General features: G+C 29.5%; 1 protein-coding gene across 1 annotated transcript in view; it reads left to right on the top strand.

Annotated features, from left to right (window-relative positions):
- The first annotated feature begins 7,598 nt into the window (after positions 1-7,598).
- Positions 7,599-27,492, top strand: part of LOC107436460 (microsomal triacylglycerol transfer protein) — a 39,281-nt gene continuing 19,387 nt past the window's right edge. The window contains exons 1-6 of the mRNA XM_087166220.1: positions 7,599-8,329; positions 16,349-16,536; positions 18,502-18,711; positions 20,097-20,213; positions 24,622-24,770; positions 26,156-26,253. Coding sequence (XP_087022346.1) covers positions 8,290-8,329; positions 16,349-16,536; positions 18,502-18,711; positions 20,097-20,213; positions 24,622-24,770; positions 26,156-26,253 — 802 coding nt within the window. The 5' untranslated portion in view covers positions 7,599-8,289. The remainder of the gene's footprint in view (positions 8,330-16,348; positions 16,537-18,501; positions 18,712-20,096; positions 20,214-24,621; positions 24,771-26,155; positions 26,254-27,492) is intronic.

The raw sequence follows: 27,492 nt of genomic DNA, 5'->3' as shown, positions 1-27,492 counted from the left end.
AATCGCGACTGGGAGTGGAATCAGTTCGTTTTGTGGAACAGAGAGTGGTCGCTTCCGAAAGGTTTAACTAAATAAAAATTTATTGCTCCAAATCTAAATTCATTGTAATAAAAAATGACGAAATTATGCAATGGTTTACCGTAACAACTACTAAAATTGTCCAATTAGCCCTGGAAATATTCCAATTACATCACCTTAACTAAAAAGTCTTTTTTTATTTATTTATTTACATTTTTAAGGCTTTTAGAGGTAATAGGCGTGATTAACATAAATAAACTCGAACGAAAGAAAAAAAACCTCGTTTTGAGTATGACCGAAAACATTATGCCAAAAATATTCAATGAGATGCTGAATGTTAATGCTGAAGAAAAGTGGAGACTTAGTTACCAAACATACATAGCTTAAAATGATATGATACATCTTCAAATAGCAGCATTAAGTTTTTCATTAAAACTTGTACTTCTAACTAATGTGAAATACTTATGGAAAATAACTGAAACTGAATTGCTTTGGTTAATAAGAAGATAAATTTTTCTTGAAGCTGAATATTTTAATCATATTAATCCATTGTATAGTTTCTGCATAATGGCGTTTCAAGTTTACGGAATTTCCTTTTAATAACAGCACAAAAAACAGAAATTTTTTTTTGAGAAAAGGGAAGTCGTGGTGATATACACCAAAATCATTCTCCTAAAATATGTGAATGTGTGGTTGATCAATATAATGCCCGAAGACCGTCAATTTTATTGATTACAATGAATTATTTTAATAGTTTCTTATTCCTGATTTCTATTACTTACAAGGGAAACTAGGGAATTTGAAATAAACTAGTGGGATGTATGCCTTATGAGGAATAATTTTAGGGGGCAACATTAGTTTTGGCCCATAGAAGGTCTTGTGAGAGATAAAAATAATTTAATATATGGAAAAATCGGTATTTTATTACTTCAATGCAGACTATTAGTTATTGTAATTGTCTCTTACTCCAATTAATTTTTTGGCACTTTCACGTACTATATGATGCATATTTATTGTCAAAATTGATTTTGAAAATTTTATATATCTATAGTCTTTCAGAAAAACCTGTTAGGTTAATTTAAAAAAAAATTGACATCAAATTTTTTTAAATTTCTTTTTAAAAACTTTCCAAATTAATTGGAGTATGTAATTGCAAATCAATTAATTAATAAATTATTAATTAACAATTAATTAATAATTAATAATATATATTTATTAATTAATTAATTTTCTGAATAATTTATTAATTAGCAAGTTAATTAATTATCCAATTAATTGCAAATTAATTGGATAATGAGACAATTACAATAACTAATCGTCTTGCATTGAAGTAATAAAATACCGATTTTTCAATATATTGAATTATTTTTTATCTCTCAGAGGGCCTTCTATGAGCCGAAACGAATGTTGCCCCCGAAAATTATTTCTCATAAAGCATACATCCCACTAATTTATTTCAAAATTGGCGAGTCACACTTCCCTAGTTTCCCTTGTTAGTGCAGGATCCGCGCTAAGGATTTTAAATTATTAGCCAGTAAATTCGCCAAATATCAAAAGTATTCGCCAATTTTCGAAAGTCATCGCTAAACTCAAAGTTTAAAAATATTTTATGATAAATTTTTTTTTCATAAAATATTTTTAAAACTATTTTATGGTCGTTTGTTTCAGGTTTTTATTCCTTGGACCCGGTGCTGTCTAATCGGTTAAGCGGAGCATCTAACGAAAATTACTGTGATCGAATAACAAAATACTGATTTGGTAAGAAAAATTCATTTTGACGTAATTTTGAGGATCGAGTTAAATATATATATATTTCTTTTTAGTGGAAAAAATCAATCGCCCAAAACGCTATTATTTTCGCCAAATTTACGATTTTATTGCATTTGGCGAGGTGGTGAATGCTTACCTCGGGCCCTGATAGTGTTTGAAGTCATATTATTAATTATTCAACTAATAACAAAAATTATCTATAAATAATCCAACTTTAATAGAGTTTCTGACATAATTATTAAAGCTGCTTCTTCCTAATTTAATTTAGCATTAAAAAAAATTGAAATCGTATCGTACATAAGGAATATCTAAGGACATTAAGATGCATTCACAAGTCCCCCCAGCTTGTGATAAATTAATATTTTGAATAAATTATTACGTTAAAGATCAATTCCTCCTCTTCCAATTTCACTTGTCAGCGGTTTATTGAAAAAGCAAATAGAAATATTACCTTGTTAATGTAGTGATATAAATCAGACTCTTAAGTGGAACAACAAAAAATCAATTTTAATTCAGGTTTATTGATTTTCAATACTGTACGCGTTATTTATTGTTTCCTATTCTTGCCTGTTATTCAATAGTTAAATTACGAACGCTGATATATTTCTTGTTCAAAAGCTATTATACTGCATTTTAAAACCTTAAGAGAACTTAAAATTAGAGCATTAAATTTCAAATGAGATCATTAAATTTCAAATGAGATCATTAAATTTAGAACATTAAACATAAAACTAGAACGTGTTATTAATTTTGATTCAAACGAATATTTTTTTGAGATCGCAAATCTTAAGATAAGAATTAAAATTAGAAATTGAAACGTACATGTTATTTATTGTTTTTTTCGTGCTTGTTATTCAATATTTAAATAACAATAGCAAATATATTTCTCGTTCATAAGTTATTGTACTGCATTTTAAAATTTTAGAACTGATAACTAAAATAGTTATTTTATTTAATTTTCATTCAATTAAATATTTTTGGGAAATTTTAAAAAAATTAGCATTACAATTGAAAGATTTTTAGATTGTTATTGGGATTTATTCAAAAGAATCAATCAACTATTCATGACGAATTCATATTGAAGAAAGTCAGGATTATTTAGTGAAAGTACTAAATTTCATTTCCTTTTCATGGAATGAAATAAGAAATGTGCTATATCAAAGTTATACAATGTAAAAAAAATGGTTATTTTTTTTAAATTTGATGTGACTATATTTTTTAGCTTCCAAAAATTAAAATTAATAACTACTTGAATGCTTATTTTTGAATAGATTGCCATTTTTTTATAAATTAAAGACCTTTTTTTGTCAAAAAAAATTATTTCAAAAATAGAAAAATCTTTTCCTTTTTGGAAATATTTTTTTTTCTAAAAAAATAACATATTTTTTTTCTTTTTCTTTTTTTAAAAGTTTTTTTGCATTTTTTATGTATAACTTCTTTTAGTTCTTTTTTGTTACTCAGAATCAGATTGGATTTATTTCACAATGAAAATGATAAATTAACAAATTTTCATGTTGTTTTACAGTTCGATGTCGTTTAGTAATAGTCTAAGAACGCAAAAATTTTTCAAAAAACTTCTTTCAAAAATAAAGAGCTTTTTTTTTTCTCCAGAGATCAAAATACTCTTTTTTTCTAAAAAAAATAATAAATAGTTAAACCAAAAAAATGTTTTTTTTTGTGCAGTTTTTTATAGTTTTTTGTAATAGTTTTATTGTTACACAGATTTAGATTGGATTAATCTCACATTGAAAATGATATATTAACTAATTTCACTGTATTTTTACAGTTAAATCTCTCCTAGTAACAGTCTAAGAATTCAAAAGAACTTCGGATGCAATAGGAATATTTCCAAAAACTGGACAGATTTAAACGGAATCTACCGTCTTGAAAAACAATCTAAAGTCCGAAAACTGAGATTCGAAAAATACATATCCACGTAAGCCAAATCCCCTGAGCATCTTTTCACCTGTTCTCGAATATCACTTGATAATCTGAATCTTTTCTTCTTTTTTTTCCAATTACACGTGCTCTGTTTTGATATTTGCCTTCGGGATCAAAAACCCTTATAGTTCAATGGTGAAGATGATCTCTGCATCCCCGTCCTCTTCAAAACAGCGATCCCTTCTTCTCAAAAAGGGGGATGGAAGAAAGACGACAATCAATGAAGCGCATCCTCCCTCTCCAGGATGAAAGAGGATACTAATCCGGAAGAATGACAAGGTCCGGACCTCAATTATCCGGCAACCAGATTCCAGCTTCCTTTCTCTATTCCTCTCCCCCCAGAGAGGTGCATGTGGGTGGTTGTCGACTTTTCGAACACATTTCCGATTGAACTCTTGCATGGTGATGCTTGGGCATTCGCCACAAATGAAGAATCGCCTTCGGTTGCTATGGAGATTTGGAAAACCTTACACCAACAGCTGACGCCAACATCTCCAATAAATGAGAAAGAAGCCTTCAAAAGTGGCCCGCACTTTCCAAACCATTTTTCAGGCTTGGCGAAAAAAAAATACAAGGATTATTAGTAAATAAAAGAAAGAAAAACTGTCATAGAAAAATCTTTAACAAAAGGAGCTTTCCGCCAATGTCTTTTTGTGAAGTATTTTTTTTCCTTCTTCCCTTCTACCTTCCCTTGAGAGAAGTTGCTTTGAGTGTTATATTCTAACAGTTGCAGCAGCTAATTATGTGGCAAAGTCCCGACAAAACACTTCAAACGGATCTTCATTCTTTTTTTTTTGTCGCTGCGGGGGTCTTCCAGGAAAAGGAGAAGGAGCCCTTTGAGAAAAAGGAAAAGTGAGCAGGACAAAAGGGACTCCAGGAATCTTGGTATTAGAGTTATAGAAATAAGGTTTAAAATGCGCATAAAAAAATATAAAGGGGTGGGACTTTGTTAAAAGGAAAAAAATACCGGAGAGGTTTTTGTTTGCAAATGTAAAGCTTTTTTTATAAGCTATTCGTTGTTGCAAACCACTTGAGTCAATAGCAGAAATGAGATGATCCTTGCGGAGCCTGACTTTGACATTCCACTAGAATTTATCAAAAGTATCGGGGGCACTTAAGAGTTCTTGCTTGTTAACAATTTCTATTCTTATACTTCCTTTTATGTTTATTTTGTTTGCTTCTGTTTTTTTATTTATTTATTTCTGTTTGTCAATCTGCTATTTTAATCTTTAATTGGAATACAAATGGGGAAAAAAGTTCTTACCTAACAAGCGGCAGAACAAGAAATGCTGAGGTATTGATTTCAGAATGTTTTTCTATTCTGTTTAATTATAGCATTCTATTTCGCCTCGAAGATTGCTATTTACATTAAAACTTCAGATGAAAACCTCGTACTTAAAATATTTATTTATCCATTATAGATTTTCTCTCTTCTTATTCTTCCGATAAATAAGCTCTTAAAAATGTACAATTAGGTTTTTTTTCTAATGTTATTCTTTTTCAACTCTTTAATACCTGTTTAAAATAATGTAAAATTGAACAGTAAGAATGTATGAATAAAAGCAAAGGGTACTTCATTCATTATTTTAATCATGGAAACAAATTTTTCTATTTAAGTCATCACGAAAAGCTTTTCCGTTTTAATATTTTTTTTATTTATGCTTTTTCTATGACCTCTACCTTGGCTATGGATTACAAAGAAACAATAAAATTAATAATATCAGGTATTGATATTGATATAATCATAGAAAATAATTGTATTCTGCCCTGTTTATTACGCGTTATTTATTGACAGAGAAGTGGCATATAATGCATTATTTTATCCATAGAGAGATCGTATGGGTGATTCTCCATAGATGAACAAATCTTGCTTAATGACGAAACTATGTACGGTTACTTCAGAAGAAACTCTGCGGTAGTGCAGTCAGTAAATTAATCGCTCACTACGCTGGTGGAAAACCCATGGTTGTGAGTTCGATCTTGGCAGCTGATTTAAAAACTGGCAGGTATACGCAGCGAGATTCACGTTTAACCTGTTGTGTCTAAAACTCCTCTGGTTGGTTGTGATGCAGCAGTTTGGAGAGAGGAGTACCAGCACAGACTCTTCCTACATCGTTTGATCCGGCCAAAAATACATGGAATTTCTGCCATGACTGTAGAAAAGATAGCGCCTTGAAAATAGGGCTAGGTGTTTGGCCATGGTTGGGTTTATGTTCAGCTTGTAGTTAAGCCTGCCTTTCAAATTATAAAATCACGTGTTTCTCCACTGAAATGCTGCTCCTCACACGTTTCACTTCACGTTATGAAATTGAGAAAACGAATCAACATTGCATCCAGTACTGGATTCGATTCCTAGGTTCAGTTGCAGTTATATTGACCAACTTGTAATGAGCACTTTTTACCACTTTTAAATTGTGAATGGAATTTACATCAGATCCTAAATACAATTACAATACCCTTGCTTAACCAAGACATGGTAAAATGTGGATGAGGTAAGAAATAAAAATAAATTCAGGAACTTAAACTAATGTTTGAACCAACGTTTTATTGAAACGAGGGCTTTGCAGTAGTATTAGTAACAAAACAGCTGTCCAATGGGTTATTGGCGACGGTCTGAGAAACATCCATGAGGATAATCCAAACATATGCTATCACAATTTTGATCGTTCGTGGAGGGGATAGCTCCCCGTTTTAGTAACCCAATGACTTAAACACTACTCGTAAGAATGGGCTGTAACTCTTATAATCACCGTGATTTAAATGTAACTTTTTTCAAAAAAGTCAGAAAATGTTCGAAATAATAAGGAAATAAAGTGGATCATAAGTTGTAAGAATATGAATTTTTGTAAGGTTTTTCCATCTCGGTATCATGAGAAAAATAACAGTTATGTGCTTAAAACACGATACTAAACTTTTTCTAGATTTTGGTACAGAAAATAAGTGTTCTTTACTTATGAACTCTGATATTTTTCCGTTACATTAAGCCAAGAACCTCATACCTTCAACGTCAACACGGAACCTCATATCTTCTATTCACTTCGTCAACACGGAGTTTTTAAGGTTCTACAATTTCTGATTGTATACTACTCTTGTTGAAGCTTAGGTGAGTCAGCAACTTCATGAACCATCTTTTGCTCATAATGCACCACTGACGATATGGTGCAAACATGCTACTGGCCTCCTGTGACGTAGATTGGGAATTTAGCCTTTTGAGTCCCGAACTTATGCACTTTCAAATTGTATGCATTGCAAACCTTAGTAAGTAGGTAGGTACTTTATTTACGTCGCACTAAAGCTGCGCAATGTGTTATTGGCGACGGTCGGGGAAACATTCCTGAGTAGGATCCGAAGACATGTCATCACAATTTTGATCCTCTGCTGAGGGGATGACTCCCCTGCTTCGGTAGCCCTATGACCAGAGCGTGAAGTCGAGCACTTTACGAAAGAACAGTTTAACGAGGACCGATACCTCGTACCCCCGGGTCCATACGCAGGCTGATCAAAGTGGTCACCCACCCGCTTACTGACCGCAGCCAGTGATTACAGACCTTAGTTAACAAGCAATTGAGATCTAGTACTGTGAAAAAGGAAGCCACTGGCTACATTCACTTAATGATGAACTCACTGGCTAGACTCTGTCATAAGCTGTCAACATCTCCCCCCCTTTTTTTTTATAAAATTGGATTTACAGTTTAACGAGGACCAATACCGCGCATCCTTGGTTCAAACGCCGGCTGATTGCTGCCAGTTATGCTTAACTGCGGTTCTCCACTGGGAAACTTGTTCTTACTATCTGTTTACTGCAGAACCTTCATAAATGAAGTAAATTAAAAGTTATGTAACCGTAATGTCTACATTCCTTTTCAACCAAAATAAAAAATTATTGTATTGTCTTGCCTTTGACTGGATTTCATCAAGCAAACCCAATTGAAATAAAATTATCAACTTTCCCCTTACAACGTTACTTGTTTTTATATTGTCTTTAATAAAACCTTTTATGAATTAAAATGTCTTCGAAAAGTTGTACAAAAATACAGAATAAAAAAAAAAAAAAACTCGTCACGCTTTTTGCTTGCTTGACAAAAAATATCAAACGCAGCGTGTCAAAGTAGACTTGATTTTTAGATGCAGAATTCATTGGCTTTTATATCTGAACCAACTTCCGGAAAGGATTAAAAAAGAGAATCACGGAAAAAAAAGCAAAACAAAATCTCGATTTATTTGTATACCATGAAGACACGCTACTTTTAATCAGTCACCAGTGTCAAGAAGCATGCATTATTATTGTGTTTGTGCTATATTTCAATGAGTAAAAGTCTAATAATTGTACCATTTTTCCTACAGCTGTTTAATCTAATTTTAAAAATGAAGATTTTGCTGAATTAAACTAAATGTGAGCTTAATTTACGAGCGTTTCGTCATTAAAGTAGACCCTGTTTGCGATTAGAAAGGGTCAGAAGTCAATGGCGATAAGGATTTGTTGATCTTGAAACTATCTAGACGTGGACATCGTTGGAAACTCTTAGGGGTTGACGTGGCCTTCTATTGCATACCATCAGAATGTGGAGGATAAAGTTGTACCTCTTTTTGCTATTTAATGGTAAGTAGACAAATTGAAGTTTTAATACTTTTTATTATAGGGCTGAATTATTAGCTTTTCAATAAATAAAATTCTGTGCTGAATAAAATAGCTGATTTAATACATTTATGAAAAGTGGTTGGTATTTGAATATGTTTTGTAAACCTTCCATTTTCTGAAATTTTGCAGAAAAAAGAAAAATATACAATGAAAAAAATTGTATAAAATAAAATGTATAATCACATAATTTAAATTTGAATAAATATTTTTCGTGCTTTTTCAAATATTTAAGGTTAATGATACTTTTAAGAGAAATTTCAATTTTATAAAGTTGGAATTTTAGAAAAAATTTAAAAAAAACATGTTCATTGTTGATTATTAATTTATTTAATATTTTGGTGAAAAAAGCGAAGTGAAGGAAGGAAATAAAAAAAACTTATTTTGTAGTTGAGAGGCGATTTTTCGAAACAGTTTCATCTTTCGCTAAAATACATTTATAACTTTTCGTTTTTTTTTTATTTTGAGTTAAGGAAGATTAATTTTTTTAAAAAAAAGTTTAATTTAATTTTTAAACTTTTATTTAACTAAAAATTTCTTAAAGAAGAAAAATTATAAATTTTTTGATCCATTTAAAGCAAATAAAAATAAAAATTTAATTAATTTGATAAAAGGGGCTATTAATGATTGTAACTTTTTGATGAAATTAAATAAATTAAGGTGACTTAATATTGTGCCGTGCACACTAATGTATTACATAATTTTAACACCTGGTTCATAATCTCAAATGACAAATTTGATTTTTTTCATTGTTCAAATTAGTACATTTTTTTATTTGAACGACGGGAGGTAGAAATATGTATCATTGATAGACTTATTTTAAAATATTTCTGATACTGAAAAAAATCTAAAAAACATCTAGTATTTAGTGAGCATTAAAAGTTGCGACAAGTGTTGTAGCTTTAATAACTCAAATTCGCAAAGTAACTCAATTCATATTAACTTAAATGGTTAAAAAAGACACAAAAATTAAGACAACGTTATTTAAATAATAGGCACAAAATATTTTAAATATGTGGGATAGAATGATATTTTAGTTTTATGCATTAGTGAAAGATAATTGTTTTCAGAAGTAATACGGTAAATGGCCAAAAATATACTAAGGTGTTGATATATGCAGGATGTTTTACCCTAAATGCAGGATGCAAGATTTTTTACCCATTATATATTTTGAATTCTTTTAAAAAATATAGTAAAAGAAATATGCATGTAAATAATCCAAATTTAATGTATAAGCTAAGATAGAACAAAAATACTATTTAATCTGAAGAATCATTATTGAGGAAGGCGAGACTAAAAAAAACTATTTTGTGCAGGGAAGCAGACAGAAGTTAAAGGGAGATTATTAGAAACACCTTTAAGTTTCAATTGGCAATACAACTGGTTTTGATGTTATGCAAAACCTTCCACAATGGTGATTTGTAAAATTTCGATTATACAGATCCAAATGTGCATATTTTTTACTTCATTTTTGATATGGATTTTATAAATATTACGGAGCATTCTTTTTAAAGATAAAAAAATCCAAATTAAATGTCACACAAGACTTAAATTTTCACTATAAATACATAAATCTACGAATGAATAAGTTACTCATTTTCAACTGATTTGAATGAAAATTTCTAGTTGTAATGGTTTAATATCTAACTAATTTATATCATTCAGTGTTAAACTGAATTTTCTAAGGAATCTGAAAAGGCTATTTTTGTTTTAAAATGAGCAAACCAAATTTATTAAAACTGTATAGTATTCTTTCAACAGAATTTCTTCCTGTTTCATTAATAAAATACTTTTTTCAGTTTCAATGAAATTTTTTAACTACCCACATTTTAAAGTTTTAATTTTTTTACATCTTTAACTAGTTATTATTTTGCTTAATTTTTTATTTTTTTATTGTACTTTAGTGTCTCATGCCATATAAATTTTTTTATATTCAAATCTGAAGTTATAGCTATAAATGTAATTCTGAATACCATTTGCATGACAGCAGTAAATGTTTCAAAATCAAATAGCTAATATTTTTTGTTAGCTAAACACAATATTTAGTTTTTTAATCCTTGTTTATAACGATTATTTTCTGTTATAGTGCTATGTAAAGTGTGTTTAAAAATATTACTTTTTCAAAATAAGATTTTCCATTTGCTGTTATTATGCATTATCATCATCAGCATTGGCTCGACGGCGCTTTGTGAGCCCGGGCCTTCCTCAGAAGCTTTTCCCATTCTGGCCTTTTCCCAGCACTTGATTTCCAGTTCTTTACTTTTAGAATGGCGAAATCCTCATCCACACAGTCTTTCCATCTCTTTTTGGGCCTTTCTCTTGACCTTTTATTGAAAGGGGTTGCATTAAAGACTCTTACTGCTGTTCGTTCTGGGCTCATTCTCACTTTTATTCATTATATTTTCACTTCATATTTGTATTATTTTTTTCGTTACTTAAAAACTGTACTATTTAGTTAAAAATAGCAACCTTTTTAAGTACTTGTTACTCTTATGCTTGTTTTATATATAAGTAACGTTCTCATGTACGACTAAATCAAATATTAAGATTATTTTTCTAACTCTGATATTAATAGTTATTTCGCTAGTTTTCTTATCTTAAAAATATTAATAAATGCTATTAATCATAAAAAAAGTGAAGATACTACACGCAAATCCTTTTTATTTTTATCACATACATTTTTATCACTATTTGTAAAACATGCCATCTAGACGAGAAAAAAAAGGAAAAGTACCGCGAACAAATATCTATCTGATAAGACTGATGTGTCATTAGGCGAAGTTTCTAAAATAAGAGAGTCTAAAGGAATTATTTTTTAATTATTTTTTTATTTCATTTGCCATAAAATAGAAATGTTACATTTAAAGTGCAAGGCCAGTTAAATTTAAAAAAAAATGTAAAGCATGTTTTGTTTGATCCTCAACGACAAATGACTTAAATCAACACTGCGCATGCGTGTGATTATTTCTTCCTGACGCAGCTTCTGCATTGTATTTCGAATTTTCTCTATTTTAGGGACTAACTAGATAAACTGGTTATAGCTTAGAAATGCTATAAATAGATAACACTACACACTTTTGTAGCGTGTTTAACTACATTAATCATTTAAGTTTGAATTAAAAAAAAACGATTAATTTAATTAACTAAATAATTTTAGTTGGATTGTATGATACCATAGTTTAACTTAAACTCAAACATAGAATTCGCTATGTATTATGGGGTGGCGTTGAGCCGATTTTCCTGAGAATGTACTGTGTGTGTAACATAGCGGTAAGTTTAAGAAGTAGAAAACTCATAAACTAAGACAAGACCAAATTTTTCAAACATGTTTGCTCAAAATAGATCGGATTATAGTGTTATATCCGAAATGTGTTTTAGAGCTTTAGAAAAAAAACCTTTTTAAAGCCCTTCAGTATGAAAAACAAGATGTAAAACACGAATATTAAATGCAGAAAAAATGGAAATAAAACTGAGAACCATTGTAGTATTCTGCCGTGCAATTGAAGTAACAAAGTAAGTGCTTCACGATAGATTTTGAAAAAAGTGCCTTGACGCCCATTTTCGTCCTATTTTTGTTCTATATTTATTCTATGAACGTTAAAATAAAATTTCAAAAAACTGAAAAGAAAATTGGAAACAATTTTCCTTGCAATACGTAGCTTATGGTAAATATATAAAAATTTCAAGTTTTTGATTTTTTTTTTACTTACGTTGATTTTTCTATTACACTGCGGTATTATATACCAGCACTAAAATTAGTAACAATACTAATGATCCTACTTGCTTATAGAAATGAAACTGCAATATCCACATTTTGAGCTTTTTATTTGTGTTTTACATCGTTTTCTACATTATTATACTCTAGCACAAACTTAATTTCACTTCTTTTGAAAATTTTGCCGATTTTGGTCAGTTTCTTGAGTCACATTAGCCTTAAAATCTAATGAAAAATAATAAAATCATTTACAAATAGATTTTTTTTATTCAAGCAATTAACAATAGTTTCAATTAAATAATTTTTAAACAGTCATAAAAAAATTCTGATTAACTCATTATATGGAAGAATATAAAAACGAATAAAAAAATAAAATTGATACCAAACAAGCTTTACTCCATTTAAATATTTATTTAATAAATGAAATACATTTCTTAAATATTTGTTTAAAATATTATACTCCATTCTCAAAAATAATCCCCCTTGCTTGAAAACTTACTCTAATTTTACTTTTTTTTTAATATCATATAATCCTTAAAATTTAATTCAAAATAAATAAGTAATTTAAATAGAGAGTATTAATCTATTTTTTTATTAAGGGAAGTTAACTTTAATTAATTTAAAATAGTCATAAAAAATGTATTGCCTCTCATTATGGTAACGTATTTTAGCATCACTTTTGAAAATAAATGAAAAAAAAATTAAAAGTAAAAATCAATAACAAACAATAAGAGATATTTGATTAAAAATCTAATAAACTGGCTTCAGGCCAAAATCAGAACAGCTGTTATCGAACAATAGGTTGTTGAAGTGTACTTCCTCATCACTGATATTGGAATAAGAACAAATTTATTATCTTTGAATAAAAATAACTCCTGATATTATAAAAAAAAACTTCAATATATTTATTGATTAGATGTTTTGCTTCATTATGCATAATCAATAATTAAATTTTTTTAAGGACATACGACCGTGTTTTATTTTAGTTTTTATAAGTGAATAGTTTTTGAATTGGATTACTAAAATCGATGATTTAAAATACTGATTTAATATTAAAAGTAACATTAAAAATGTTAAAATTTCGCAACTTTATAACTTCATAGCTGATTGTAAATAATTTGTTTATGTATTTATAAATGAGGTAATAAAAACAAAACAAAAATTTGTTTCACTCTGGTATTCAATGTTCATTGGAATTTTTTTAAACGAAATTTTTTTTGTCATTTTTATTTATTGTTTATTAAAATAAAGATCATTGAATAGTGTTATAATTTTGTAAAATTACGTTTATTAATTTTTAGACAATTTGCATTTTAGTTGCTTTTTGCTGCATTATGACTGCGCAAAAATTTTATTGACTACTAGCCGCCTAAGGCGGCTAGCTGTCCGCCACGCTAAAGGTTTTCACAAATAAAGTTTTTTAAAACATAGCAGGAAATCTGAAGATTAGTGGACAATTAAAGTGTTCCGGTCCAGCAATTTTGTCTTCATATCCAGTTCTGCTGCAGATGCGTTATAGCTCTTGAGGATGTTTGAAATTATATAGCTACAACGCTTAAGAAAAAAAAACTAAAACACAATTATGTACCGAGTTTCGCGCCTGGGCGAGGCTTCTGGGGCGATATATTGCGATTACAGACAGGCAGACAAACAGACACACACACACAGCCGCATTTATTATGTATAGATGTATAGATATCATTGCTGCAGTACCATTAACACATTTATTTATTATTATGTATAGATATCATTGCTGCAGTACCATTAACACATTTATGTAACACTACGACCGCAAAAAATTGAACTATTTTAAAGACTTCAAATGATTAAATTTTGTTTTACTTGTTTCAGTAATTGCAATTTTTTTCTTCTCAGCGAAATAGTATTATTTGTTTAGATCGAACTTTTATTTGCATTTACTCATTAGTAGTAGCTTACATTTGTGATTAAAATTCAGTTTTAGTTGCCTATTGTTGAATCTCTTTATAATAGAAATCGTAAGCACCGCCGACCTATACCCTTTATAAGAGAAAAGGCCTCGACACTGGTTGCCATAAACAAGAAATTTGATCCTTTAGTAGCGCGAACGTAGTCATCTTTCTTAATAACCACCACTGCGCAGTCTATGTTCATTACGTCTGACTACTAAATTAATCCTTGCTGAGATCTTCTATCTTCTAGGATGCGACGCCCCCGCTATATTGGGTTTTCACTTTAAGGTAGTTTTTGCATTGTAGAATGAAATTCAAAGACTTAGAAACTTGATATTACCAAGACATATAAAAAAGTGCACATGAATTAATATGCAATAAGAAAATAAACAACTGATAACTAATAAGATAATTATAAATTATTATAATTGTTGGAGAAATACCATAACGGCTACTCAAAAGGCAGCAAACTATACAGTTAAAATTTGGGATGCTAAGGGCCATATTTGTTTATTAACTTAACTCAGAGTGTTTTCTTCGATATTCCAATTTGTTCGAAAGTCATTGCAATTTCAAATACTTTTTTTTTTGCAAATTTTTTCTCAGCTATTTTTGCTTTTCATTACATTTTGCATTGCTGACTTTAAAACTTGAAATTACGAAGATGAGTAGAAAAATGTAGAAGATGTTCGATGTAATAAAGAAAATACGATTCGATTATTAGTTTGAGAATTATTAACTGTTGAACTTGTTGTAACGAAGAAAAACATGTTAGTCGACCGACTGTCTGCTGAAATGAAACTGTGGACTTGAAAATTTCTTGCTGATAGGACTATTTTAGAATTATAACTTTAACAAGCTTTTTTCGAAAATTCTATCTCGAATCTCTCTTGCTATTTTCATTTTATCAGCTCAAGCTTGACTTGATAACAAAATTAAGAAAAATAAGTAAATAAATAAATGAATTAATTAATAAAAAAGTAAGAGGTTAGATGTTGCCAAATCATATCATAAAATTTATTTCGAAATTATAAAAATCATAAAATTTATATCGAAATTTTTAAAAATAGAAAAACTTAAAAGGTAAAAACTGTTTTTACTGTTACATGATATAACGTTATCGTATTATATAGGGTTCGGAAATAGTATTCCGAAGTAAAATCACTTTTCATTTATTACTGCTTATTGTGTTGCTTATTCTGTATTCAAAAGTTTATTTTTGTCCAGTACATTTGATTATTTTTAAAATCCAGCTCATTTCATTTCGTTACTATTAACATATTTATGAAATGTGCGTGCGTAAAATTATAATAATTACATATTTTCTAAACAAACTAAAATATATTTAATCGGCTTTCAAGAACATTAGGGGAGGGGGAGAACTATTTATGTTCATTAAAGTTGTTTCCGAGGAAAAAATATGCTCACAAGCAGGAACTGTGTTTCCATCATACGGCTCATCTTCACTGAGAAATAACTCTCGGGGCAAAATGGGTAACATAGAAGTTGTAACCGATTTTACATGTCATTCATTTGCAAAAATTTAGACATCATCGAAATGCAATAGTTGGAAATTCAAGCGTAATTGTTACAAAAAATTGAAATAAATCATTCTTCCCCTCAATCTTTATTGATGAATAAAATATTTCCACGGGGGTTGGCGAAGGAAACGAACAAGAGGCCGGAGGCTTCTAGTTATAACAAATGCAGTTTTGTTTTTGTTCATTTTTATACCAATGCACTTAGAATTGACAAAGTTAATACAAATAATAGTGTAAAATTCAGAGATTTTTCATGTTGTCAGAAAGAACTGGAAAATAAAATGTGTAACAGGGTTCTACAGCTACAATTACAAATACTTTTTTTTGTCAGAACTTAAAGTTTTTATATGGTCAAAACATCTAAAAGTATCAAGAGTAAAAACCTCTTTTTGTATCAAAAAATCTTTTTATGATTAACAGAGACGTGGTGGCTCAGGGGATAAAGCACTCGCTTTGTAATGCGGCAGTTCCGGTTGGAATACCAGAAATGGCTGAGTACTAATTCTGCTTCTGCTCGCACCGACCATAGTGCTGAAATAAAATATATACTTTGGTAGGTTGATCATGAGTTAAAATGCCCTTGCCGTTAGTTGGTGGTTTTCGTGGTTTTATTCTCCATGTAATGTAAATGCAGGTTATTTTCCTCTAGGAGTTTTGTTCAACGCCTGTGATAAAATACAGGGTCGATGAAACTTTAAACGTATCAATAAAACTTTGTTTTTTTGGGTAAATCTGCATTGAATCATAAAATTTTCTAAAGTTTCTGTTTAATAAAATGTTTCACAATATTTTTCAGTTGTAGCTTTTGGTTATGATTTGGGAGTTACTCATAAATACTCCTACGAAACCACAACAACACTTGATGAGGAATGCATAACAGAAAATGAAGGGAAAGTTGTTGGGCAACGTCTTACAGCAAAGGTACATCTGACATCAGTTTGGAAAAATCCGCAAAACTCTGAACAAGAACTTATCAAAATAGAGGTAAAATATTTTAATTTTCCTCCTTCCTTAGGAATTGATCAGATTTAATAATTATTCAATTTCATAAACTGTTTTTCAAATTGTTCTATTGCGTTTAGTCAGTATTTTATCTGTACTTGTCGCGAAACGCTATTTAAAGAGTGAACCGTTAGTGCTGGGGTTCTGAAGTTTGGTCATCGACTAGCGCAGCAATTTATGTTACTGAACCTAAAAAATCATTCTGAATAGCAATAATAACATAAAATAAACCGTCTAATCTTCTTTCCTTAAAAATTTAATGAGAAAGTCTTGCTACACATTTCAAAAAAACGTTAAGTATATAAAATGAACATATTAGTTAGAAAATTAACTGAGACTTTATCAACTAGATTCTTATAACCAACTGTAAGTTACGCACAAACTTATACTTACTTTTCATGCATAAATAAAGTTGCTTTTTAAAATTTTTTAAATTAATTTTATTAAATTTTTGCTGTTCATGGAAATTGTTTAAAATTGTAATGATACTATTTTGCTTGTAACTTATTTGTTAATTCAATTTAATGGTTTGAGTTTTAAGTACTTATTTTATTTTTTGGAATGAAGAAAAAAAACTACGGGGTTGAATTTTTTAAATTTGTTTCGAGTTCAATTTTAAAGAAATAAAAAGTAATACTTAAAAAAAATATTAAAACAACAAAAAACAACAACTTACAAGCTATTTATTAAAAATTTGGTTGAAATATTAGTTTTAAATATATTTAGATTGCTTGCTTATAGTGTACTTTATTCATATACAATTATTTACTTTATTAGTTTTTGTGAAGTCTATAGGTGTTAATAAACACTAATGAACACCTTACTATAAATCTTTAGAATCCCCAAAACAATATTATGCATATTAGAGGTCTTATATTATACATATACAGTAAAATATTATACAGATTGGAGGTCTTATTTTAATATTCAAATTAAAAACTTGTCCATATTGATCATCAATCCTCAGTGAGGTAGGGAACAGCAACAGATGGGTTGAAATCGTCAAAAACTAACTTGTCTGTATAGTAAGACTATTTAATTCGTGCTTCATCCTCAAATAAACTGGTTTCTGGTTTTTATTATTTATATCTTTTCCCCTTATTGATCGTAAGAATAAGTGATTATAGTTAAAAAAATATTTTCAGTTTTACTCATTTAACTATAATTTCCAACAAGTATAGTTTTTTTTTAAAAACTTTCTTTACAGGGATTCTAAAAACATATATAAAAGGTAATTATTACAGGATTCTCTGTATATTTATCTTAACAAATAGCCAAGATTATTAAATAAGTTTATAGATTGCTTTACATATTATGTTATTTAGTGTGTTTTAGAAGAATTATAGATTGAAACTTTCATTCGCATTCAACTGCGTTTAAAAAGCAGGTTAGTTTAATTTTATTTTATAACTGGCGTAGAACAGGAATCCTAAAACAGAATTTACAACTATCTATGTTCGATTCCACAGCCTTGAAATTTTAAACCCGACCCAGAAGACAAGGGAACCTCTTGAATCCAGTTTGGAGAAATTTCCCTCCGCGGAAGACTTTTTGATTGAATTAACCCACATTTGCGTTACATGAAGTGGAAAATCACGAAAATATCCCACGGTAAGTCTGACGGCAATGATGTGTCTACCATTGAGGATATTATATGTCAGCACAGCGGTTGGTGCTAGCCGGGATTTGAATTCTTATCAATCAGCTACCGCTGAGATTTAAACCTGAGTACATCTTTGGTAGGTGAATACTCTATTCTCTGAGCTACTGCGGCTCAAGCTGGATAGTTTATGAAAATATTAAAAAAAATATCTGGCTTTATACAGGTATATTAAATCTAATTAGACATTAATTTTAGTTAACTATGTATGATATTACATAAATATTTGCTGTAAGGATTCATTTACAATATTTTTTATAGCTAATAACATTTTGCTTTCCTTGCAGGTTTTGAATTCAAAGTTATGGGTTCCTAAAAAATCATCATTTGTAGAATACCAATCAGAATTGGATAAAATCACTTCAAAACCGTCTTTTATTCTACGAGAAAAAGGATCCGTCAATAAAATTTGGGATGATTCAGCTGAAACTCTCTTACTTAGAAACCTTAAAAGAGGAATTGCAAGTTTATTGGAAATTCGAAAGAAAGAAAAAGAGGTATTTTAAATAAAACATTGAATTCTTAAAAAAATTTAGTTTGTTATTCTATTGAAATTGTAAAAACATTGTGATTAAGTTAATCATTTATATACGCTGATATATATTTTTTGTAGACTATGACTTTAAAAAATATTTTTAAGTTTAAGTATCCTTAAGTATCATTATAGTTAAGTATTTTTAATTATCATCATCCAAACCCAATGCTTCGATATACTGACTCAGTGAATAAGACTCTGAGCTATCATTGTTAAGTACTGGGGCTCAAACACGTGTGGTGTCTTGTAGCCCCACACGTGTTAATAGAAAAGTGGTGGGCGGGCAGTGTTGATCACATTGCCACCATCATATTGTTGGTCTGAGAAGACCAACTATACAGACATTCGAAACATCGATTTTAAGAGCTCTGCAAAACATAAATTAATCTGCACATAAAGTTCCAATGAAAAACTATACCTCAATGAAACGTAAAAACACTTTTATAGCAACTGTTTATTCAATTCGTCAATGCCCTACGTCCTTATTTGATGTTTGTTCTCTTTTTTTTAAAAGGAAAAAGAAAGCTAGTACACTATTAATTTAATTACTTAGTTTATTTATAAGAGATACAAAACATTCCCTTTATAATGATACATTAGTAATATAAAGCTTTGAATTTAAGTTTTTAACCATTTTTTTCAAAACATAAGTGATAGTTAACATTATAAACTGTCTACTTTATTTAAGCATTAATGTTCAACCACTTTTTTAAATAGCACTTTTTACATTATGGCAAGTTTAAAAAGTCTGGCGTTACTGGGTCCTAGCAGAAGGAGATGATATATTTATGTAGTAAGCAGCCGAAGCATGGCAATTTTAGTTTATTTTAATGCAATTCACATTTACCTTAACATTTTTAACACTTAATTTTAGAATATAATCTTGATAGTTCCGTATAAAATGTCACAACACTATTAATTGGCATATTTAAAAAATATAAGTAAGTATATTTATAACTATTTTTTCAATAATTAGAAATAGAAGATAACATAAACGTTTACTTATATATGTACTTGACCCACTCCTGAAGTTTCAATCATGACTAAACTTAATAATCAAAGTTTAAAGCCTAACCTAGTTACTAAAATTTAATTATGCCTATCCTGGTTTTTAAATGTTCATTTAATTCTAACTTGTATAATAATAAAAGTTTAAGATAAACCCAATAAGTCTAATAAAAAAAGTTCAATTAGGTCTTACCTAATAATATATAATAAATTATTCTAATAAAATAAATTTAAATCTATCTAGCGTTAAAACTTATTAGACATATTTAATTTTAGGCTTAGATTTTTTTTACCGCTCATCTGTAAAAAATATAAATATATATATTTTTTTATATTTAGGTTGACGTCTCTGGCAGTTGTGATGTTCTTTATGAGGTTAATAAAAATAATATACGAAAAAGGAAATCTAACTGCTTCCATTCCAAGTTTGACAAATCTCTAACACAACCCTATGGCGTAAGTTTGATTTTTTTTTAATAATAGTGAATTATTTTATTTTGATTAAGGAATCGGGAAAAAATTAAATCAATTTGTTTTCATAAAATAGAATGGGAGATTTTTGAAAAATGGAACAATCATGAGCATACACTTACAAGACGAAGATGTGTCCTTTTTGATATCAGATTTAAAAAGAAGGAAATTATACCTTTTTTTTTAATATAAGTGTTGATAAAAGACCTTTCTTTTTCTACTCTTGAAATTTAATTTTAATTCAATTTCAGTCTATTCTACTAATTTTTTTTTATATTTAAAATCGGAAGTGAAAAATAATCTGCTAATTGTCGTTGAGATTTTTATTCTGGAAACTGCTCAAAATCGGAGTTGACTGACGCTGCTCAAAATCGGAGTTGACTGACGCTGCTCAAAATCGGAGTTGAGTGACGCTGCTCAAAATCGGAGTTGAATGACGCTGCCCAAAATCGGAGTTGAATGACGCTGCCCAAAATCGGAGTTGAATGACGCTGCCCAAAATCGGAGTTGAATGACGCTGCCCAAAATCGGAGTTGAATGACGCTGCCCAAAATCGGAGTTGAATGACGCCGCTCAAAATGCGAGTTGAATGACGCAGCTCAATATGCGAGCTTAAGAATATGGACAGAGTAAGAAATGCGTCTTTTCAGTTTTTAATCCACGTTTAACAGTAATCGGGGAATTTCGTACTTACTTTTCCTCACTTTTTGGTTAACACTAAGGGCATTACGGAACAAAGTCCGAAACTTTGCGGTCTGGATGACCGTTTATAATACGGGTGTAACTTTTCAAGTTATCTCTTCGTATTCAGAATACCAAACAATAAATATGCTTTATAAGAAATCTAAATTGATATAACGTAAATTAAGTATACACCATTATAAATTTATAGAACCCTTGACTATCGTTTAAAAACAGCTGCTAACTTATAAAGTCTTTTTAAAAAAGATTTAAAAGCAATGTACTAATTGATCTAGGCGAATGGATATTCCATAATGAATTCATTAAGATCCAGCAGTTGTAAAAAGAACAATTTGTAAAAACAGAACCAAATCCTTTTCTCAAATACTCATTTTGAGCTAAGTCCATTTTCTTAGATATATATTTTGATCTGTGTCCATTTTCTTAACTCTCATTTTGAGCTATGCTCGGAATAAAATGCTCAGTGACCAGTAGCTGTAAAAATTTGAGACCACCCGTGCCCGATGGGGTTGCTGCTTACCCCAGGCATTTGACGAATAAACAGTGCTTGATTATTTGATATGGAATAATAAGGAGTTTCATGTCAGTGGAATTTTACGATTTACAAACAGAACAGATGTAAGTACCGTGAATATTTCCATGAATACTGTTCACTATTGTACCTAGTGTCAAAATATGAATAAGACTTATTATCATTCAGTGGATAGATTATGCTCTCATTTAATATGATGGCAAATACAAAGAATCGTAATCGTTTCATATCATACTGAATCATTGTATGTGCGGATTAGGGGAGTATATCACCCAGCTTATTCAAAAGCTTATATTTGACTTATCACTTGCACTACGTGCATTATTGACATTTAATTGTTAAAACATGTCAAATTTGGGATCAATAGATTTCATATGTATATCTCACATCATGGGTATTTAGCGAAAATGCGATAGTAACTATCTAGATGACATTATAAATATTTGAAGTGTCCGATTACTTTGTTAAAGACATAACATTTTGAAATATCCCCTTTTCAAATATATGATTAATATATATTTATGTATTAGAAATGAAATTTATTTACGAAATGGCAAATAAAATATGAATTATCAGTTATCCTTAATTTAAAAAAGAACATTTATTTTAGCACTGATCATAATGTATTTACTTCAATTATCTGTAAATGCATATATTTCTCTTATGAGGCACTATAAACTCAGGTATTTATCTATCAATTGGCACCATTGTAGTTATTATTAATTTTTTTAGGTTATCTTGAGTAATAATTTAAGCAATGCTAAATTAGTTATGTGTTAAGTATTTATTTAGATTTATTTTGCTAGTTTTTTTAAGTAATAAAAGTAGTGTTGAATTATTTGTTATGCGTTAAGTATTTATTTTGAATAATTTCGTACTTTTATAGAGACAAAAACTTAGTTACGAAGTAATTATTTATGTATATTTTTGATCCTTTCTAAAAGGGATGCAGAAATTTTGATCATAAGCGTTTACAAAAATGGACATAGCTAAAAAAGCGTGTTTACGAAAATGGAGATAGCTCGAAATGCATAAATGCAAAAATGGGCATAGCTGAAAAAGAGTGTCTATAGAAATAGACATAGCTTAAAATGCGAATTTACTACGTGAAGCAATGAACCCACAATTTTTGAAGTCGTATATGCTTTTCAGGTTTTAACATGAATTCGTAGTGCTTTTCAGTACTGATTTATTTATTTTTTATTTTTATTCATCGCGAATGAAGACCGCGTACCTAGCTAGTTTTTCATATTTTAACAAATATATATAACAAATATATATATATATATATATATATATATATATATATATATATATATATATATATATATATATATATATATATATATATATATATATATATATATATATATATATATATATATATATATATATATATATATATATATATATATATATATATATATATATACACTGGTTATCATAAATTAAGGAAAATTCACAAAAATCGCGATAACTCAAGAAATTACACATGGAATTTTATGAAACTTACCCACAATATACAACACATAGTAAGGTATTAAACAACATAAAAAGAAATTATCAGACATTAATAGTAGTATAGAAATTAGCACATGTATAAAATAAACAAATTGGAAGTATCGGTTTGCAATAGAAAAAGTACCTTTAATATGGAATATGATTGCCTCTAGAAGCAATACAGCACAAACAGCGATGTGTGATGCTTTCAATTATGCGGTCTATCAGTTCAATAGGAAGTGAGAGCCATTGCTCTTGTAAAGCAGTTGCAAGCGTGGCAAGGGTCTGAGGGGGCGGATTGATGGCAGATACACGCCTCCCTAGAGCATCCCAAACGTGCTCGATAGGATTCAAGTCCGGGGATCGAGCTGGCCACTCCATGCGAGTAATTGTTTCCTGTTGAAGATAATCATCAACAATGCGAGCTCTGTGTGGTCTTGCATTATCGTCCTGTAACAGAAAGCAATCACCAATTGCCCCGGCATATGGGCGCACATAAGCATCAAGGATGTTGTCTCGATAAACCTGAGCATTCACGGTTCCCCTTGGAAAGACATGGAGGTATGTGCGCCCTCCTAAGGATATGCCTCCCCAAACACAGACACTGCCTCTTCCGTATGCATCTCTTTCACGGATGTTTGATGGATGATAACGGGTCCCAGGTTCTCTCCATATCAAATAACGTCTACTGTCACTTTCTAGACTAAACCTGGACTCATCCGTAAAGAGAACAGGCCTCCATTGATCTGACGTCCAGTGGACATGTTGTCGGGCCCACTGCAAACGGTCTCTCCTATGGCGTGATGTGAGCGGCACGCAAATGGCTGGTCGTCTCGCATACAGACCACCTTCGTGGAGCCTTCTGCGCACAGTTGACGTTGACACCAACCTTCCGGTGGCTGCAGCAAGAGAGGATCTAAGATGTGTCGGAGTAGCGGTTCTATTCCTGCGTGCACTTAATGTCAAATATCGGTCATCGGCACTGGTCGTAACAGTTGGCCGTCCTTGACTGAACCTCCTAGATGCCGAATCTGTGGTTTGAAATTGCCTCCAAAGTCTATGAACCACAGATGGACTCACATTTAGCCATCTGGCCACTTCTGATTGACTCTGCCCTGCCTCTAGTCTCCCGATGGCTCTCCATCGTAGTTCTTCAGGCAAATGATGCCTAGAGGTCATTATTACGAATTGGCTATCTCAGATTTTCAATGTCGCAATCACAGTAAAATTTGTGTGCTTTCTCTCAAACTTGGACTTTTATGCTCCAGGCAGATGACGTAAGCCGAGTGCAGCGCCACTAATTTGCATATTGCAATTTTACTCAGCTACTCTTAGTGGACAACATATGCAAATTTTGCACGGTTTGGCTTACTTTTGAAAGAGTTATCGCTATTTTTGTGATTTTTCCTTAATTTATGATAACCAGTGTATATATATATATATATATATATATATATATATATATATATATATATATATATATAATATATATATTTATTTCAAAGTTTAAATGCTAAATTTTTTTATCATTTATGCAACTAAACTGTTACTGAAATTTTTGATTTTTTGCTACTTTTTAAACTTGTATTAGTTTTCGTATTTTAAATTAAGTTTTTCTGCCTAACCTTAAAAAATTATGTGTATCACCTGTGGATTTAGATACGTTCTATGTCTACACAACATCTGCTATCAACCGATTGCTTGCTTTTGGATGAAAAAAGCAACACTTTGTCAAAGTGTTCTGCTGTTGAATATGTTAAAACTATCAGCAATGTGTGGCGAAAACCATCTTTATGTGTCAATGCTAGGTAAGTTTACTACAGTGTCTTGTGTTCATTTCTGAAGTGGGGAAAGCTCAATATTTTTAAAATATGTTTTTCTCTTACTTAATTGCATTACTATCAATCCTATATTTCACTATAAAAATGTAACAACTTCAAAAATTGCTCAAAAAATAGCATAAAAAAGCTTGTTATTTTAAAATTAATTAAAAAGGAGACACGTCACTTATACAATGAGTGGTAAATACGTTAAATAAAGTGATGTTATTTAAAAGGGTCAGATATATGTTCTAAAATACTGTAATTATTTTTATTACCTATGTGAAATGATTATGACTCGAAAGTTTTTTTTTCAAATAGTGAAAAAGCTGTTTAAATATTATTTAAAACGCGAAAAAAAATTTTACGTCTTGATATTCGAACGATTTTTTTTGTCTTGGTGTTAAATTTTTTCATGTTTGTTTGGAACTTTAAACTGATATATCTTAAAACCCATTAAAGATACATGCATGAAAACTTGATAATATATATCTTGCTTGTTCTGTGTTCGTTTATTTTCATTGTCATTTAATTTGTTCGAAATTTTTTTAAAAAATATTATAGAAATAAATAAATAAACAATAATAAATTTATGAATTTTCAAAAGTATAATGGTAAGAAATGTTTAAGAAAAATAATGTCATTGTTTTTGAATTCAAAATTAAATTAATTTTTTACATAAATTTTAGAACATAAAAGTAAGTAAATATTCAATTTTTTAATTAAAAATTCCAACCATCCCTTTTTCGAAATCAAATATTTTTTTACCAATTCAAAATTCATGAAAATAATATTTACTTTTTTCTAGATCAAATTATAGAATAGAATTAAAATAAAATTATAAGCGTAGTTGTCTAATAATATAATATTGAATACAAAGGATAAGAAATATTAAGTTTTTAAAATTAAAATTTTTTAAAATTGAAACAGAGTTTTTAAAAGCCCGTAAAAGCGCATTTCTTTCTAAATAGCAAACATTAAAAAAACGATATTTCTTAAAAATTAATTCATGTTAAAACTAATTGAAAAATAAAATTATAGGTGTTTTTGTGGAAAAAGAAATAAAAGGAAAAAAAAAAGGAAATTCAAAATAATAAATATTTTGAGAAAGGAAAATTTAAGCCCTATTAAACAGAATAGCTCTACATTCTATGTTACTCAAAACTTAAATCAGTACATACATAAAAAGAAATGAGAAAAAATACAATGGGAGTTTTTTTTCTCAACCAAACATTCATTTGAACTTATTGTTGATTGCAATAATTTGTTTTATTATCAACAAATTTGATAAAGATTAAAAGAAAATATACTTATATCACAGTATTATATTTTTAAGTTAGATTATTTTTAGATTTTAAATATTTTTCTTACAGGTCACAATTGACATTAGATGGTACAAGCAAAGAAACTACAGTTTATTCAAACCAAAACATTGAAAATGTCATAGAAGAAATTAAAAAATCTGTTTCAAGTAATTTTGCCTTCATATTTCTCTTATAATTAATTTTGAATTAATTATTTATAATATCTCGTGTCGAAATCTGTAAGTGAAAGTGAATTAATTTTATGAAATATAAACAGCGTAAACATAGTTATTTTCTTATCATTTCGTTTGTCCTTGACAATGTATAAGATAAACGAAATTAACCTGTATTTTTACCAATTCAGCTTGAGTTTGATCTTATCCTATAAAAATGCGTTTGGTGACCTTGTTTATTGATGAGTATTTTATTAATAAGATTAATAAGAAATAAAACACATCGTAAAATACTATAAGATGTTTAAGTAGCACGATTATATTAAGAGTGTGCAAATTCAAACTAATATATATTATTAATGGAAGTAATTGTTGCTTTAAATAACATTCTATTTAATATATGTTACGAGAACATTATGTACCTTCACATGGAGCTTGCTATTTCACCGTGCTTAAAGCACTGAGTTGTAATTGTGAAGGATTGAAGTTACATCCCAATAGCATAAATGCCTTCTAGTTTCAAATTGATGGATACCAGCCTGCATGGGAAATAAATGAGGAAGGTGCGCAATGTTGCCTACATTTCCATCATCAAGTCGTTGGTCTGGAAACTCTGTAGCCTTAATCTCCATTACATACTAGCTGTAGCAAAATTTGCTTTATTTTTTACTGTCAAAAGAGGATGTAAAGGAAAAAAAATAATATAAATTAAGTACATGATTGCTGTAATACAATCAAAGTAACGGTTTAAAACGCTTTGAGTTTTATTTACAATAAGTAAATTAACAAAATTTATAATTGTTTTTCTAAAATTAAATTATTACAAGACAATTTCTATTTTCCTATTAATTCTGTATTTGTAAAAAAAAAAAATTATCTAACTAAATTAGCAGAACTGAAACTTTTAAACTAAGGTCAAACAAGTTTTCAAGAACATTTCTGATTTTTTCACGAAAACATTAGTAAAAGAAGCTATTTGGTTAAATATTTACGAACACTTTCTTATCAATATTAGTCCAGGGGTGAAGATTACAAATTGTTTTTTTTTTTAAACAAAACTTGTTAAAGGAGAGGGGACGTATTACAAAGTCTGCTAAACAGAATTTTTTTTATAAAAAAGAAGGAAAATAAGCATTGAAATACACTTGTATAAGTTTTTAACTACCCCTCCTCACAAGTGCTATATGACAGGCAATCACTCCCATTAGCTTATTTCAATTTTAAACTTTTGAA

This window comes from Parasteatoda tepidariorum, chromosome 6 (assembly GCF_982258835.1).
Source record: "Parasteatoda tepidariorum strain Cologne lab strain chromosome 6, Ptep-v5.0, whole genome shotgun sequence".
In the NCBI taxonomy this organism is placed as follows: domain Eukaryota; kingdom Metazoa; phylum Arthropoda; class Arachnida; order Araneae; family Theridiidae; genus Parasteatoda; species Parasteatoda tepidariorum.
Note: the sequence above shows the minus strand (reverse complement) of the source record. Positions and strands in the feature narration are given on the sequence as shown.